Here is a 14947-nt window from a genome sequence, read left to right as displayed (position 1 = left end):
CCCGATACAACAGTCTGCTCGATGGCAGGGTTTCCGTATCCGGAATTACCGCGGCGTCAGTAATTACCGTATGGGTAACTCGACCAGTGTTACTAATCAGATCTGTTTGCACAGAGGTTCCGCGGATTCTACTCGCATTCTCGTTTAATTTCTACAACGTAATGCATTTTGCGAGCCGCTTTACGGGAGCGTGCACGTTATCGTTATCAGCGGGCGGAACGTATCGTGCACAGAAGTTCGCTTGGCACTGTTGCTCGAAACCGGAATGGCCATTCTTTCGAGTTCCCTAGAGTTTCGCCTACAGCTGACTCGTCGCTAGACGGACGTTCAACGTGACTCATTGTCGAGTGCACACATTGCACGCGTTAAGTGCAGAGGCTCGACGAATCTGTAAGACGACGCTTAACGCTTCGGGGTACGTCCTTAAAATTTACAGCGATAAACGGGGTCATTTTGGTCTCGAGTAAATAGAGACAGACGAAACCAGAGATTTTATTTTGACAAGTAGTATTCGATCTTTATTTTATCTATGGGAATCGTTTTTGTATTAATATGTATAGAATATTTCATACAATAGATAACAGAGAGTTGGTTGACTTAGCAAAAAAGAGGATTAATAGGCTACCGGTCGGAAAATTCAAAGGGGGCTAGTAATTCCGTAGTTTGAGTTGCTACTAGTGTGACGTTCGGCTGTTTTTAGTATATTAATATCATTTACACGCATCTTTGATTTTTCGCTCCATCAATTCTTTTGTGGGAAAAGCACTCGATTAAAAAAACACTGTCATGGATCGACACGTGCATCGGTGAATCGGCTTTAAAATAAAGTATCGTCACTACTCGTCCTTTGTCTCGGATGCGCGAAAAAGACTATTCTGCGTAACACATGTTTACAACCAGTGCTTTTTAGGACGACCGTATAGACACCTACCTTAAAAAGTTCGTTCTTATAAAAGAACATATATATATTGAAATGAAAAATTGTACGCGTTCAAAGCAAAAGAATGACACGAAAACTGAACATTTCCATTTGGAAAAAAAAGAGTACCGGTTACTACCTAAGTGTGTTCAACGAGTGTGCTGCGTGTGCGTCGCCTGAAGGGCACAGAGCACGTTAGAACGAAAGGACGTTGCACAGAGAGTAGCGTTAAGGGGGTTACTGTACTTACACTGACAGACGTGGAGTTTCAGCACGTTCCCCCGGAGTTGTGCACATCGACCTGGCCCCGACGTCGATTCCTCGCACACACGGCAGACGTCCTGCGGGTCCAATCCCGCTGGCACGGGTCGTCCAACGTCCAGGGAACCGGTGATCAACTGGCACACGCACGTTTCATCCTGGGCACAGAGAGACGAGTTGTCCAAAGCGAAATCAACGTCGCGTCTGCTCTCGAATCACTGGCCAGCCACGTGACTGCCCATGGGGAACCACTTGGAATTCGCACGAGACACGACGACCGCTCCTGTACCGAAAACCCGTCACGGTCTCTCGAACAACGTCGATTGACGACCCCTTCCGACCGGCGAAAGGATCATAGACGCTCGACTCGCGCACGTATCTCGTCCGGATAGATAGACGGGCCGCGAATAAAAAACGCGATGGACGTACTTTGCCGCGGCGAGCGAAACTAAAACAAAAGGCACCGTAGAAGCAACGGTTGAGAAAGTAGAGGGAGAGACAGGGAGAGACACAGAGGGAGTAAGCGTACGAACGTGATAGCGAGAGAAAGGGTAGAGAGAAAGAGACAGATAGACGTAGATAGAGAGGGACAGAAGAAGGAGAGGACGAAAGACCCGCGGTTTCTCCCTGAGATTTCGAGCTGCACTGCAAACGGGAACAGTCAGTCCTCACTAAATCGGAGTTTGGTTACGTACTCGCGGCTGAGAGACTTTCGGATCTGCGCAGTTGCTCGACTCACCACCACCACCACCGTCGCTATTCCCACCACCATTGCCGCCGCCGTCTCCGCCACCACCGCTACCCACCATCGTGCTAACCCCAAACCTCTACGGCTCCTCTCGACTCCAACCCTAACCTCCCAGCCGGCAGCGCCCTAACTACGCCTGCCGAAAGCTCCAAGCCACGCGTGAACACGAGATTATTCTTACTCGTCGAAAATTAGTTCCAACAAAGTTAGCCGGGAGATTAAATCTACATATGTGCATACAACCAGCGAATGTGTATGCAACCACGGAGGCCTGTGTGCACGTATTGCGGGACGAATGCGGTAATTGCGATTTAGAATCGAGAAATGGCATCGCCGTCGATGCGGTCTTGATCACAGGGAATCGATGCAGTCGGCTGAGTTTAGGGAATTTTATTCGAACGGATTACGAATTCTCTTTTTTCTCTTTAGAGTTTTTCGTTTTATTTTCCCGCAGTAATGCGTGGCTTTAGCAGAGTATCAAAAGTTGAAAATCAAAAATCAATACCAGAACTTTAATAATGTTTGTTATACATACGCACGTCCATGCACAACATTTTTAGTTGAGAGCACTGGAACAGAATTTTCAACAACTAAATGCATGAATGGTTAAATACACGGGTTTCTATGAAAACGTTTTTGTACGATATTTTCTTTCATACTTTTCTTGTTTACCTTTTTACACGGGTGTTGGAAGTTATGGAACAAATTCTCTATTTTACCGTTAACAATATGTGCATTTTTTACACGATATTCTCTGAAACGTGTCCACCATGTAAAAAGAGAATCGAGTGTACAGCGATTCGTTCGTGACGTTTATTCGATTAAACGGTTAATTTTTATTTGTTCACGGTGAAATGTTTTTTACCTCTACGATTCAAATTTTAACTTAAAAATATAATTTCAATAATTATTCGCCATAAAATTTCTCAATGACGCGATACGTCGTCTCGAATTTACTAAATATCGCGAATTAATATCACGTATATGCGTTTCTTTGTTTCGAATAAAATAATCGGTCCTCGACGTGGTTATTGAAATTAAATCATTGAAACGATTTTCGAATGGCTGAACACATTACGATTCGAAACGAAAATAAAAATGGAATTATAAGAATGAAATACGATTTATCTTCGGAATGAACTAAGGTAAAAGAAAGGGTTGGATATAACTTGCTAAGACGGTTACTTTTAATACTTTGATTTCCTCGTATAGCGAAGAACAATACGATAATTGTCTGGGTCGCAAATAATAGCCAATGAGAAACCTTCGTGAACTGAAATGAAAGGAAGGAATTGCAAGAAACGCGTACAAATTTTCCCAACGGGAAAGCTCCGATAGTAAAAGAAAAAGATTCTTGTACGAAGCCACGCTTGCTAAAGTTCGTTGCTCCGTACATGTTGTCTCCGCACATTCTGCGGAACGTTGGCCGTTTGCCAAAGTCATTCTCACATAATTTCAGGAGAATATAAGCGCCAAAAAATACACGAGACTTACGACTATAATTCCGCTATAAATCTATAAACGAGAAGAATAATTGCTGGGACTTCTTACGAGTGAAACGTTAACGTGACTCAGCTTAATTAAATTTGATACGTTCGTGCGATAATGTTATCGCTTTAATTCACGAAGATCGCGAAAATATACGGTGAAAGGATATGTAGTGTGCACCCACGTATCCGTTTGCCTCTGTTTCCTCGTAGATGATAGGATACTGTGAAATCGTACGTTTCGCTAATTAACCGTGAGACATCAGATACTCGTGTTGTGATACAGAGCTGATGGAAGATAGCTTATTCCAACTATTGAAAACACGCATAATAACATTTTATTATCGAAGAAATAACGGTTGCGTGAAATCTGATCCACACGACATACCAGTGCCATCTAACGGCAAACACAGCAAACCGTTTGACCGTACGTCGATAAGGTTATCGTTCACTTTTATCCTGCAATTGCAAAGTGTTTATATTTTATATCGATCACATTTAAGTGTACTGTAAAACTTGTACGAAATTATATATCGAATTAATAATTTCTGAATATAACTCGCTACTCAATTACACAAATAAAAAAGAAATTTTCGAATGTACCCTTGACAGATTATTTGCGTTGATAAATTAGATTAAAAATAGAGTTTCCAAACAAGTAATAAAAAAGAAAATTGAAAGCCGAATAAATACGTACATGTTCGTTGTCACGTACGTTAACGTAACCTAATTTTTGTAATATTGGATGCACGCGAAGATAAATGACCTTAAACTGTGATAACTACGTTAGTACATCATGAATAAACAGCATGATAGAGCTGGGAGATACAAAATACACACGTGCACAAATACGTATATAGAATAATTGCGTACTGCTTCGCAGATGAATATGGGAAAAAGTGTAGAAAATATTGCGCGCATGCAAGATGTGCACGGAGATAAATTCCGAAGTTACATCGCTGACTACACATTTCTAATTCGTTAGCGTGCATGTGATATGTCAGACGATTAGGTTTGATGTTACATTTAAATCCGTTTCCAGAGATTCGTTCTTCTATGCGCGCATATATTCCGCGAAATAAATTTAATTTATCGAGTCATATACGTTTTATCACACGTTGTAATGAGAAGCATGACGAAATATCCGAACTGTCGCGATAAATATTAATATATATACCTTGCATAATATTAATCTGTAGGTAATGTGGTATATTTAGATTTTATTGCACGTGTTTTGTATTATTTGCAGAAATTTGTCGATTTCTTATCGATTATGCTCGTTGCCCGCGTAGTTGCGAAATACCCTGGACTATGTAATTGTAGTACCAACTCTATCCGATATCTCTATGCCCGTGATTCGTTTCGGGGTACTCAAAAAAAGGTTGAACCACGGTGCATACGTTCCGAGAGGGAAATTAATCTCGAACGATAATTCAAAGCCACGTTATCGGGAAACCTAATGTCAATTGCAAAGTTAATCGATACCCTCTCTCTCTCTCTCTCTCTCGCTCGCTCGCTCTCGTTCATCGTAGAGATACGAGTGGGGCTGGCAGGTCGTTGTTCCTAGTCAAGATCATGAGATCCCTATTCCGGACATTTCGCAATGCTGGCTTAATGCCTGACCTCCGCTTCCAATTCCGGCGAATGCAATTCTTCAGAATTCGACGTGCCGTACTCATCACTCAATCACGCATTGACTACGTGAACAAACGTTATCAGACGTACGAGTGACACGTACCATATCCAAGCCATATCGATTTCCCATTGTCCTCTATAGGCATTCAACGTGCGTACACATTTGCCACGCTACGAGAACTGGAGAAAAATATCACGTTAAGAATTCGCGTACGCTGGCTTTCGACCAAAAGAAATTTCAATGCGGAATCTTAACGACGGAATACGTCGTCTATTAAAATTTAATGTTTATTCCAACGCTACAGAGGAAAAAATAGTATACGCGTATTGCGAGTTGGATGACATTCAACGATGCAAATGTCAGAAAAAACCAGTTTTTTCGAGCATACCGTTTGGTCGGTATTCGAGCGACACATTGGTCGCCCCATCTCTCGGTTGGTCCTAAGCTCTGTTACCTTCATCGTGTATACAGAAGCGTGTGCAAGCGTGTGCAAGCGTGTACAAGCGTGTGCGTAGAATTTGTATAACCGTGTAGAGAAAGAGACGCGACGTTCGTGGTCAGTTCGGAGTCGCTTATGCGTCTTATCTCTCGACTGATAATAACGTCGAGGATTTAGGTTGCCAAAAAAAGATTGCGTAATGAAAATATCACCACGGTTATTCGTTTAGTGTACGCGTATCACATCCAGTCTTCGAACGTTACCATCGAAGACACGGTCCTTTGGAGGAATTGATAAAACGCATGCGCGTGTTGTGTCACCGGTGTCCAGTTCAGTGTTAATCGTTATTCCTGCGTTGTTCGGTGTTAAATGTGTCATTTGCGAATGTAACAGTTGCAGGATTACGAGACGCAAGGAAACGAGCAGTGGAGCCTATAAAACAAGGTACATATTTCATTTATATATGTATTTATTTATGTACACTCGTGAAAATTTTCACGTGACAGAATCGGACGTGAGTATAAAATATGTAAATACGACTAATCGATTCATTGATTTGTTACGTCTGCGATACGTTTTGCAACGTATACAATCAGATTGTTAAATATTATTTAAGTTATGTCGAGTGTGCCCCAAAATATTCACGTAATAGATAATCAATGAACACGTGCCCTGTGAACGAAACACGAATTCGATTGTGGTGATTTCTGACTTCGTGTATTAAAGTACTCCGTGAAAAGAATATTCACGTATAAATAGACACGTTTCGCGAGTGTGAAAATATAAGTGTACTTGTCGAGTGGTTGTAGGCTGTTTTCGGAAAAGGGTTAGTCGAGACATCTCTGGTTCAGGCGCGAAAGCATTCCATGTATATACATTTTCAAGATTCACAGTGTTGCCTATCCCTTTTCGTCTGAATATTATATAAAAACTTTGACAATACAATTACATTGAGTACCCAACCCGCGTAGAATTAGCCATTGAATCTATAATACATCCGACGGGTAAAGTACGTTTCCAAAACTTGTTGTGAGGTTAGGACAGTGGAAAAAAACGAAACTTTCATTCGTTGGATTCCTAATGTTGAACATAACAGGTTTCGAGCGAGGTGAAGTATGCCGATACGTTTGTCTCATTTTCTTCTTTGGAAAATGTTCAAATAAAAAAAAGAAACAAACACATCGGCAAGCTTCGGGTTAACTACAGCCTGTCGTGTTGACAAACACTGGATTTCTATCGAAGTATAGAGGGAACTCCTACGAATGACAAAGGAGTACGACAACAGCTCGTGTACGTGCTGTAACATCTGAGAAAGACAAAGGAGGGAGGGAAGCATAACACCCTAAGAAGACTCGCGTTGGTAGACTAATGCGACGCAGAAAGAAGGAGAGTGTGCGTCAGTAGGTTTTACCCTGACCTTGCATAGACATATACGATTTAATTTAACCGGGTCCGAGTAAACTCGCGGTTCAATCTATCTTTGCCCAGTGTCTCGTTCGAATCCACGCTCGTGATTTAACCTCAATCTTTTACGCGGAAGGAAGGACGCACATCTTTCCGGTACGTAACGCGTGTTTTCAGTTTCTGTAAACAAAATTCTAAACATAGCGACACGACCAACTGAATTCTCCATCGAAATCGCCTCGTAATGTAAAAAAGTTGTTGCGTGGGCGAAACCGTAAACCTCTTACGAAAAGTGAACGTCTCGTGTATTTCTAGTTGTATTTGTAACAGCAATGAAATTATTTGACAGTATACAAGTTGTAAAACAACGAGATGAATGATATTAGGTCAAGGATTAATTCTGTCCTGATAACGTGGTTCTCTTGGCAACAGTTTCAGAAAACTTTTTACGAAAATGAGAGATTTGCTTTATCGCATATATATATAAAAAAAAAAGGAAAGAAAAGAAAAGAAAAAAACGTAGAGAAATAAATTCGCGAGTCTGAAATTTTTTTCTTCGATGAGATTTTGTCACGGGTCACGTAACCGTGTCAATTTAACGAGATAACGATCGAAAGTTTACGTTTATATTTGCAGCAGTTTTGCTTATCGTTGACTTTTAGACTCTGGCGTACGTGCTAAAAGATTTCTGTAAAACATACAGAATATCGATACACCGATAATTCATGAACCATTATTACTTTCGAAGTATATTAGCACATCGAAATTGACGTTACTGCAAGACTTTTCCTTAAAGAAACGTACCAAATTTTCAATATAAGAAAAACCAATAAAATTCCCAACTATCGCGTACACGTGTCGTATTGTGATTTACATAATCGCAGTATCATACTAGGGAATCGAAGCATAGCGGAGAATTGTTTACGAACTGCAGTTTCGTTTTTAATATCGCGCCACGGGGAACGTTTGAGGCATTAACGACCCAGACGTATAAAGAACTCGATAAAAAAAAAAAAAACAGATCTTGAAACGAAGCCATAGATAAACTGTAGGTGGGGATGAAGGAGATCGGTGGAAAAGGGCGATGGGAGGAGAAAAGAACCGAGTCGCTTCGTCTATAACGAAAGCAGTCGGATTTCGCGTAAATTCCACTTCAAAGCGTTCCTCAACACCGATGTTTGAAATCTCGTGCGTGAAAAGTAGGGGGGGCGCGTATAAAGACGATATTTGCAAAAAGTATGAATGTCTCGCCCGGAGTCTGAATGCAAATGACTCGATCCCCAGCACGCGTCGTTGGCATCGCGTCAGTATGAGAGAGGGAGGGAAGTTCCTGGCTCGAATGGAATTCAAAAACGGAAAGATTTGTGGCGCCAAAGGCGAGCCGACGGGAGAAATACAAGGAGGAATCGAAAGGGGAAAATATGGTTCCCCCTTCAGCAAGGGGCCTTTGGGGGATAGTAATGGTCCAGGCCAAAGGCAAACTATACGCGGAAAGCTGATGGGGCAGCGAAGCGTGCAACGCGTTGCGTTTTGCCGGAAACCCTTCCGTTTCGGTTTCGTCTCTGAAGTTGACTACTGCCCAGAGGCGTCGCCATTGCTTCTTTGTGTACGACCCCCGTTTGCCCGGCACAAAAACTTCCTTCAACGTTATTCAACGCCTTAATGAACACGATTGTGCTCGGAATTTAATACGTACAAATTACTCCTATTAGGCACGCGTGTTCGATCAGTCGACCGACGGTAGTAGATAGATGGAAGCACGCGTCCGTAGCATCGCAGTCATACCGCGGGTATTATGATTTTGGAATCGAAGTACGGCTCAAGTACTGGATTCACTTGTCCGATGCTCTCCAAGCAGGGAATAGATTACCAGAGACGTTGTATTCTGTACTTACTCGTGCTGTCGACCGCTACATTTGCATTTTTGCTCTTTCATTTTCGCATGTTTTTAACGTATAATAATTTTCCGTAGCAGATAGTAGTAGTTCAATCCTTTTCTCGGCATTTCATTGTTTGCCGATATAATCATTTACTGATAGAACAATGACGCGACAGTTACAGTCGCGTCTCAAGCATCGGGGGGATGGATAACCAACGAATTTAACGATAAAATAATCCGTGGAATGAAAGGAAGTTTTTTAAACGCCGTTTCTTGTTAAATAGTACCTGAAAGCAGCAGGAAGTAGCTCTGAAGAGTGCTTTACAGAAACGATTAACGTTTCTGGCTCAACGATCTGTGGCGCCGCGCATTGTTGCACGGGATTACCGACCGCCAATTGCAAAGTCCGCTCCTAACTGACAATTGCTCCACTTGCTTTAAACCATTAGTACTCGCCAGTTATCTTGCTGGCAATGTACTGCAATGTGCATCGTCGTCGTAACGGACCGAGGTAAATCTCGACGACGGCATTTTTCCCCTCCTTTTCTCTGTAGGATTCATTCGCAAATTGTATACTGCACGTCGTGAGAAAAAGGAAAAGCGTGCGTTCCACGACGAAGTAGTATTCGTTGGCCTGGGTCACATTGATGGCGGTGCTAATGTTCTTACTCAAACGTTCAACGAAAACTGAAAATTAACGATACAAAAAAAAGTATTCCCAAAGCGTCTACTTTTCTCTTCTAATTTTTTTTTTTTTTTTTTTTTTTACCGAGGTTCTGTAATTATAGAGGGCGTTTTTCGAGAAACTTTTGTTTCAACTTTTCGGTTATACAGGTGTAGTAATTATTCATAGTCATGTTTTTAAAGCGAAGATTAATAGCAGTTGTGGACCTTGTATTATTTGATCTTTCTGTTAAAATTGAAATCTGTTTTTCAATGCATGTAGTTCTGTTGTATTTGCATCCTTGAATTTTTTTTATTCCAGACACCGCATGCCTGACAAGATGGCAGGGCTACTTCTGCTGATAGTCGCACTTGCGACATCAACGATCGCTTATAACGGCGAATTGGTGGAGCAGGAATGTCCTGTGGACTGTCACTGTCATTATTTTCGCGTCAACTGGGTGACCGACTGCTCCGAAAGCAATTTGACGAGCATCCCTTACGACGAGCTCAGCCTTAATGTCTACATCCTGGATATGAATGGTAACAACATCGCACAGGTTGGCCCGTTTCCGCAATCGATCAAGATAAGGCGTCTGCAGATGGCGCATAATAGATTGACCGAGCTCAAGCACGAATCGTTCGCTGGTCTAACTTATCTGCTGGAGGCGGACTTTTCATCGAACGCGATCACTCGCGTCGACCCCGAGGCGTTTAGGTAAGAAACTTTTAGATTTACGTGCGATTCGTTCTAATCGATGCACGGTGTAACGAATTCGATCCTCCAACAGTGACAATCCAGGTCTCATCACGCTGGAGCTTCAAAACAACCCCTTGGACGAGGTCGCCGGTCACTTCCTCAACTGTCGCACCCTGCTCTACCTAGATCTGAACACGTGCGGCATCAGACGTCTCAACACAGAATTCTTCCATAACACGACGAACCTAAACAAGCTCGATTTGTCCAACAATCCCCTTGGAAGCATAGAACCAGGTCCATTCGACCACCTCACCAATCTGGAGTACCTGAAACTGAACTCCTGCAACTTAACGAGCATCTCACCTGACGCATTCGCTCACCTGGAGAATCTTCGCGAGCTAGAGATGGCGGATAATGATCTGCACGCGCTGTCCTGGACGAGCATCCTGGCGCCGTTGGTCCGACTAGAGCACTTGGATATCAGGAAGACTGGCATCACGAACCTCCCATCGGACGCTTTCGCGAAAAATCTGTACCTCAGACAGCTGGTGCTCGCAGATAACGAGCTGTGGCATTTGGACGTTGGGAACACCCTTGGTCATAATTTGCACAGCCTCCAGTCGTTGGACTTGTCGAACTGCAACTTGCAGGATCGTCTGTCTGAGGAGGCATTCAGGAATGCTAGTAAACTTCGCGTGCTGGACCTCAGTGGCAATCCGATGTATGCTGCTGACCTAACAGGCGTGCTGCGCCATCTACCTAAACTCCACAAGTTATCCTTGAGTAACTGCAGTCTACAGCGTTTGCCAAATGCGTTCCACGTTTTCGAGCACCTGGACGAGCTGGACATCTCGCACAACCCCCTGTCGGATGCGTTCGTCAGTCTCCTGAATCCCTTGGACTCCCTGGAGTACTTGGACATGTCCTACTGTAACCTGGGTTACGTTGGGAACAACACGTTTGCCCACATGACTTCCTTGAAAAAATTAATATTGTCGGGAAATAAGCTACATACCTTGGAAGAAGGCTTGTTCGCCAATCTGACCCACCTGGAAGCTCTGGAGTTGAACAACTGCGACCTCAAGACCCCCATCGACCCTAAGGTGTTTGGTGATCACAAGAGCACCAATATCATCGAGCTGAAGCTCAGCGGAAATCCACTCAAAGTCCCCGAAAGCGGGCCTCTTCTTCCCGAACAGTTGTCCAACCTCGAGATACTCGACCTCAGCAACTGCAATTTGTCCCATTTGAACGAGAACCTGTTCATCTCCGCAAAGAACCTCACGCAGCTGAATCTAGCTGGCAATAACATTTCTGGCGCGGAGAATCTAGCCTGTCTGAAGAAGCTTCGCAGTTTGGAGCATTTAGATCTCAGCAACAACAACCTACGAACTGTCAACCCCAAGGTGTTCAAATCGAATCCACGTCTGTTGTCCGTAAATCTTCTCGGCAATCCTTTCGTCTGCAATTGCTCGATCACGGACATGTGGGACTGGGCGGTGCAGGTGAAGAACGATCTTCACGTGTTGGTGGCCAGTCAGCCAGCCAGCTTCGAAACCGGAGCCGCGAAACTGAGAAAGAGTTTGATCTGTAGCTACGACGACGAGACCTATCGCAACATCGTGGAACAGACAGCCACCAGTGGCGATCAGCGCAGACTTAGAAAGGGAGACCTGACTCCCATTCGTACCTGGGCAAAGTACGTTCGCGAGTCGAGTTGCGGTCATACTTTATGATATACGTTGTACAAGTTTCAACATCCCTTGCTGTACATCTATCAGAACGAGATACGTAAACACCGAGCCGAGCTTTAACCGTATCTTGTCAACGATGCGCAGACACGGCGTTCTCGCTGCATTATTCGCAATTTATTAACCCTCTACTGCACGATTCATTCAGAACAATCCCACTGAAGGGCCCTGAGGCAATTTCGCAAGGATTTGCCTGTTTCCTTATAGCTCCGATAGGTTCAGTCCTTTATTGTTTAGTCATAGTGTAAATATATATACAATTCATGCAATAGAGGGTTATCATCTCCGGGAATCCAAGATTATCCTTCATTTCCATCGCGTACGACTTTATTTTTGTAGGCGTAGGATTAAGGTGTATCGGTAGTACCTGCGCACGAGACGTCATGATGTTGAAACTTGTTGCATGGGAAAAACCCACTGCTCGAAGCATACCGCTACATTTGTTCCTCCAAGTATAAGGTCTACGAGCGCGTTGTATGTAAGTCAAGGTATTACGACATCGTTATACGTTGCTACGAAACGTGGAATCAGACGACAATTTTTATTCGGGATCATCGACCCCCTTTCTGCGTCACCAAAGGAATATCTTCCAAGTGTCATTATAGAAGCGTTCCATTTCATTCAAGGACAACAGTCCGTCTACCGTTCGATAAACGCGCCGGACGTCATGAATAGTGTGAAATTTTCATTCAACGGCTCGCAAATATGATTTATCCTAGTCTTTGTAATCAACTAGTCGTTGCCTGTGTCTGGCGTTTCGTTCAGTCCTCGTTTTTCTCACATTAACGCGGAAATTAACGATTCAAAGCAAGGTCAAGATCCTTTGCTCCGACAGTCGTCTATTTCTAATGAACCTCTTACTTCGAGAGGTGCTTGAAATTGAATCGAGTCTGGAAACTCGTGATTCGAATCAAGGCAAGTTTCTGGTTTGTTGTGCGGCATAATTAATTATTTTTAAGAATGTTTTTGGGAACAACATTGTTTCGGAAAATTAAAGTTTAACGCTACGATTGAACAATATTGGAACTGTAGCTGTAGTTACAATTAAATTAAACGTATAGGTATTATAAATGGCTGTAAAAAAGAGTAGATGGTAATTTGAAATCTAAAGTTTTAGAAAATGTAATTGGTGGAAAGGTGAAACAAACCAGAACTCTGCCTGAAAAGATGGCGTGACGGCGTCTATCGAGTCATCAGCGTTACTTTGGAAACTCTTGAATCCATGACGAAGTTATGAAGTTCACAAAAGTCGAACCTCCATCATACTGAACGTAAATTTCAGGCTAAATGACAGAGTCCGTGGCTCGTAAAAACATGCCATGATTTCAATTACAAAGTTCTTGCATGCCCGTCTATGCATGCATCTCTTATAGTCGCGTTATACACGAGTGTGTATTACGTAAAGTTACGGATGTCGCCAGGTACATGTATACTTTACACTGGAAACTCAGTTGTTAAAATTATCAACCTCCGTTTGGTAGAGCAAAGCCCAAGTGATTGCGACGTTCTTGTAAAGCGTTGTATTTAAATCGTTGTAGACGTTTAATTTATAGTTTATTGGAAGGGTCTTGCATTAATTGTTAACCTAATTAGGTTTGTCAGCCTTTGTCGAGTAAGAAGTACTTCGCTCTATAAGGGGAGAACGTGTATCCTACGAGTTACGGATTCATTGTTTATTCGTTGCTCTTTATGCGTATTTGTTAAGTCCCATCGTTTGATATTACGCCTAGCGCTAATGGTTAGTTTGCTAGTTAACGATGCACGCCAAGAAATCCTTGTCTCCTCCTATGCTTATTCTCTCTGTGCGGATGTATACTTATGTTTTTTTTTTTTTTTTTTATGTATGAAGTGCTGTCTCTTTTTAACCAGAACGTGTTCTCTAGCAGTGCCCATGTATAAGTAGACTACCTATGAGATACTTGGATTCCCATTCTTGCAATCACTTGAACAATGCAGCGAAAATTTGATTCTAGTTTACATGCCAAACTTTTCGCCAAAGGAACTCGTGGTTAGAACTTGTACTAAAGATTTTAGCTGCTCAAGCTCATTTGTATGTCTCTCTCTCTCTTATACTATATGTATATTTTTATGTGCCTGAAACCGTGTCGCAAGTAATCATTAGGTACTTTTGACGTTCTTTTTACTGCCATTAGTCTCTATTCACTATATCGAGGCAGCAAAGACGAAGGGATGTAACGAAATGGTTGTTAAGAGTTGTAAGGTGGCCTTGAGCGGTCAAAATCTTTGGCCTCGTGTACGCTACGAGAACGACGATTCGTATACATCTACGTCTGTTACGTTGATCCCTGTGAAACGGATACGTGAATCAGATTTTCAGTCGCTGTCGCTTGAAATAGCGCGGGCAATATCAGGTGCCGGTACGGTTTCACTATATTCATGAAATGTATAAGACTGTGTTTAATAAAGGAGTCATTTTTCTTGGTACGACTGTGGTTTTGTTATCTCTCCTTCGATTATCACTTGATAATCACTTGATAACAAAAAATTAATAAAGATTAAAAATGATATTTATCTATGTCCTCTCGTATCGCGAAGTTATCGATCCTACACGCAACCGAACAAAGAATTGGAACAATGGCGCATCACTGATATACGAATAAAGAGTACTCCATTGTTCCTCGCCATATCTATCACACTATACACATAATCGAATCACTACAATAATTGTTGCATCACTCGTCTCACCTTGATCAACATTGTGAGTACAATTAGTATTCTTGGAATAGACTTCAGCATCTCAACGTTTGGGCGGGAAAGAAGTGAGCGTCTCGATAATAACGTGCAGCCGGGAAACTAAATTAACGGAACATCAAGTTCCGACAATTGTACAATAGCAATGCACGTATTGTAGAATTATACTGGATTCAGACGATAATTGTATAGATGTATCAACGTTGGTAACACGCAATTGAAGGAAGGAGTAACGTTGGTTGGTGCTTGTGCGAGAACTTGTTTATTTCATTTATTTAGGATTTTCTAAAAGATTTCAATTTGCGTACAGATATTTTTCATATAACGTTAGTACATGTATTTGCATCT

General features: G+C 42.5%; 2 protein-coding genes across 4 annotated transcripts in view; one reads left to right on the top strand and one right to left on the bottom strand.

The window, feature by feature from the left end:
• The window catches only part of LOC128881030 (carboxypeptidase N subunit 2-like), a 28637-nt gene extending 26683 nt beyond the window's left edge, over positions 1-1954 (bottom strand). Inside the window, exon 1 of one of the 2 annotated variants that reach the window (XM_054131674.1) lies at positions 1170-1954. The gene's annotated coding sequence lies outside the window, so the exon portion shown is untranslated. The remainder of the gene's footprint in view (positions 1-1169) is intronic. The other variant, XM_054131673.1, reaches the window with a different exon arrangement.
• A 3579-nt stretch (positions 1955-5533) lies between these two features.
• Positions 5534-14332, top strand: LOC128881515 (leucine-rich repeat-containing protein 15-like). Of its 2 annotated transcripts, none has more exons than XM_054132633.1 (3): positions 5534-5934; positions 9759-10154; positions 10228-14332. In XM_054132633.1, exons 2-3 carry the CDS (start codon positions 9766-9768, stop codon positions 11870-11872), a joined length of 2034 nt encoding a protein of 677 aa, XP_053988608.1. In that variant the 5' UTR covers positions 5534-5934; positions 9759-9765; the 3' UTR covers positions 11873-14332. The 2 variants fall into 2 exon arrangements, with proteins under 2 accessions (XP_053988608.1, XP_053988609.1); XM_054132634.1 differs by lacking the exon at positions 5534-5934 and adding an exon at positions 5991-7050.
• Positions 14333-14947: the final 615 nt, after the last annotated feature.

Source organism: Hylaeus volcanicus, chromosome 8 (assembly GCF_026283585.1).
Source record: "Hylaeus volcanicus isolate JK05 chromosome 8, UHH_iyHylVolc1.0_haploid, whole genome shotgun sequence".
Classification (NCBI taxonomy): domain Eukaryota; kingdom Metazoa; phylum Arthropoda; class Insecta; order Hymenoptera; family Colletidae; genus Hylaeus; species Hylaeus volcanicus.
This window is presented reverse-complemented; position numbering and strand designations above follow the sequence as displayed.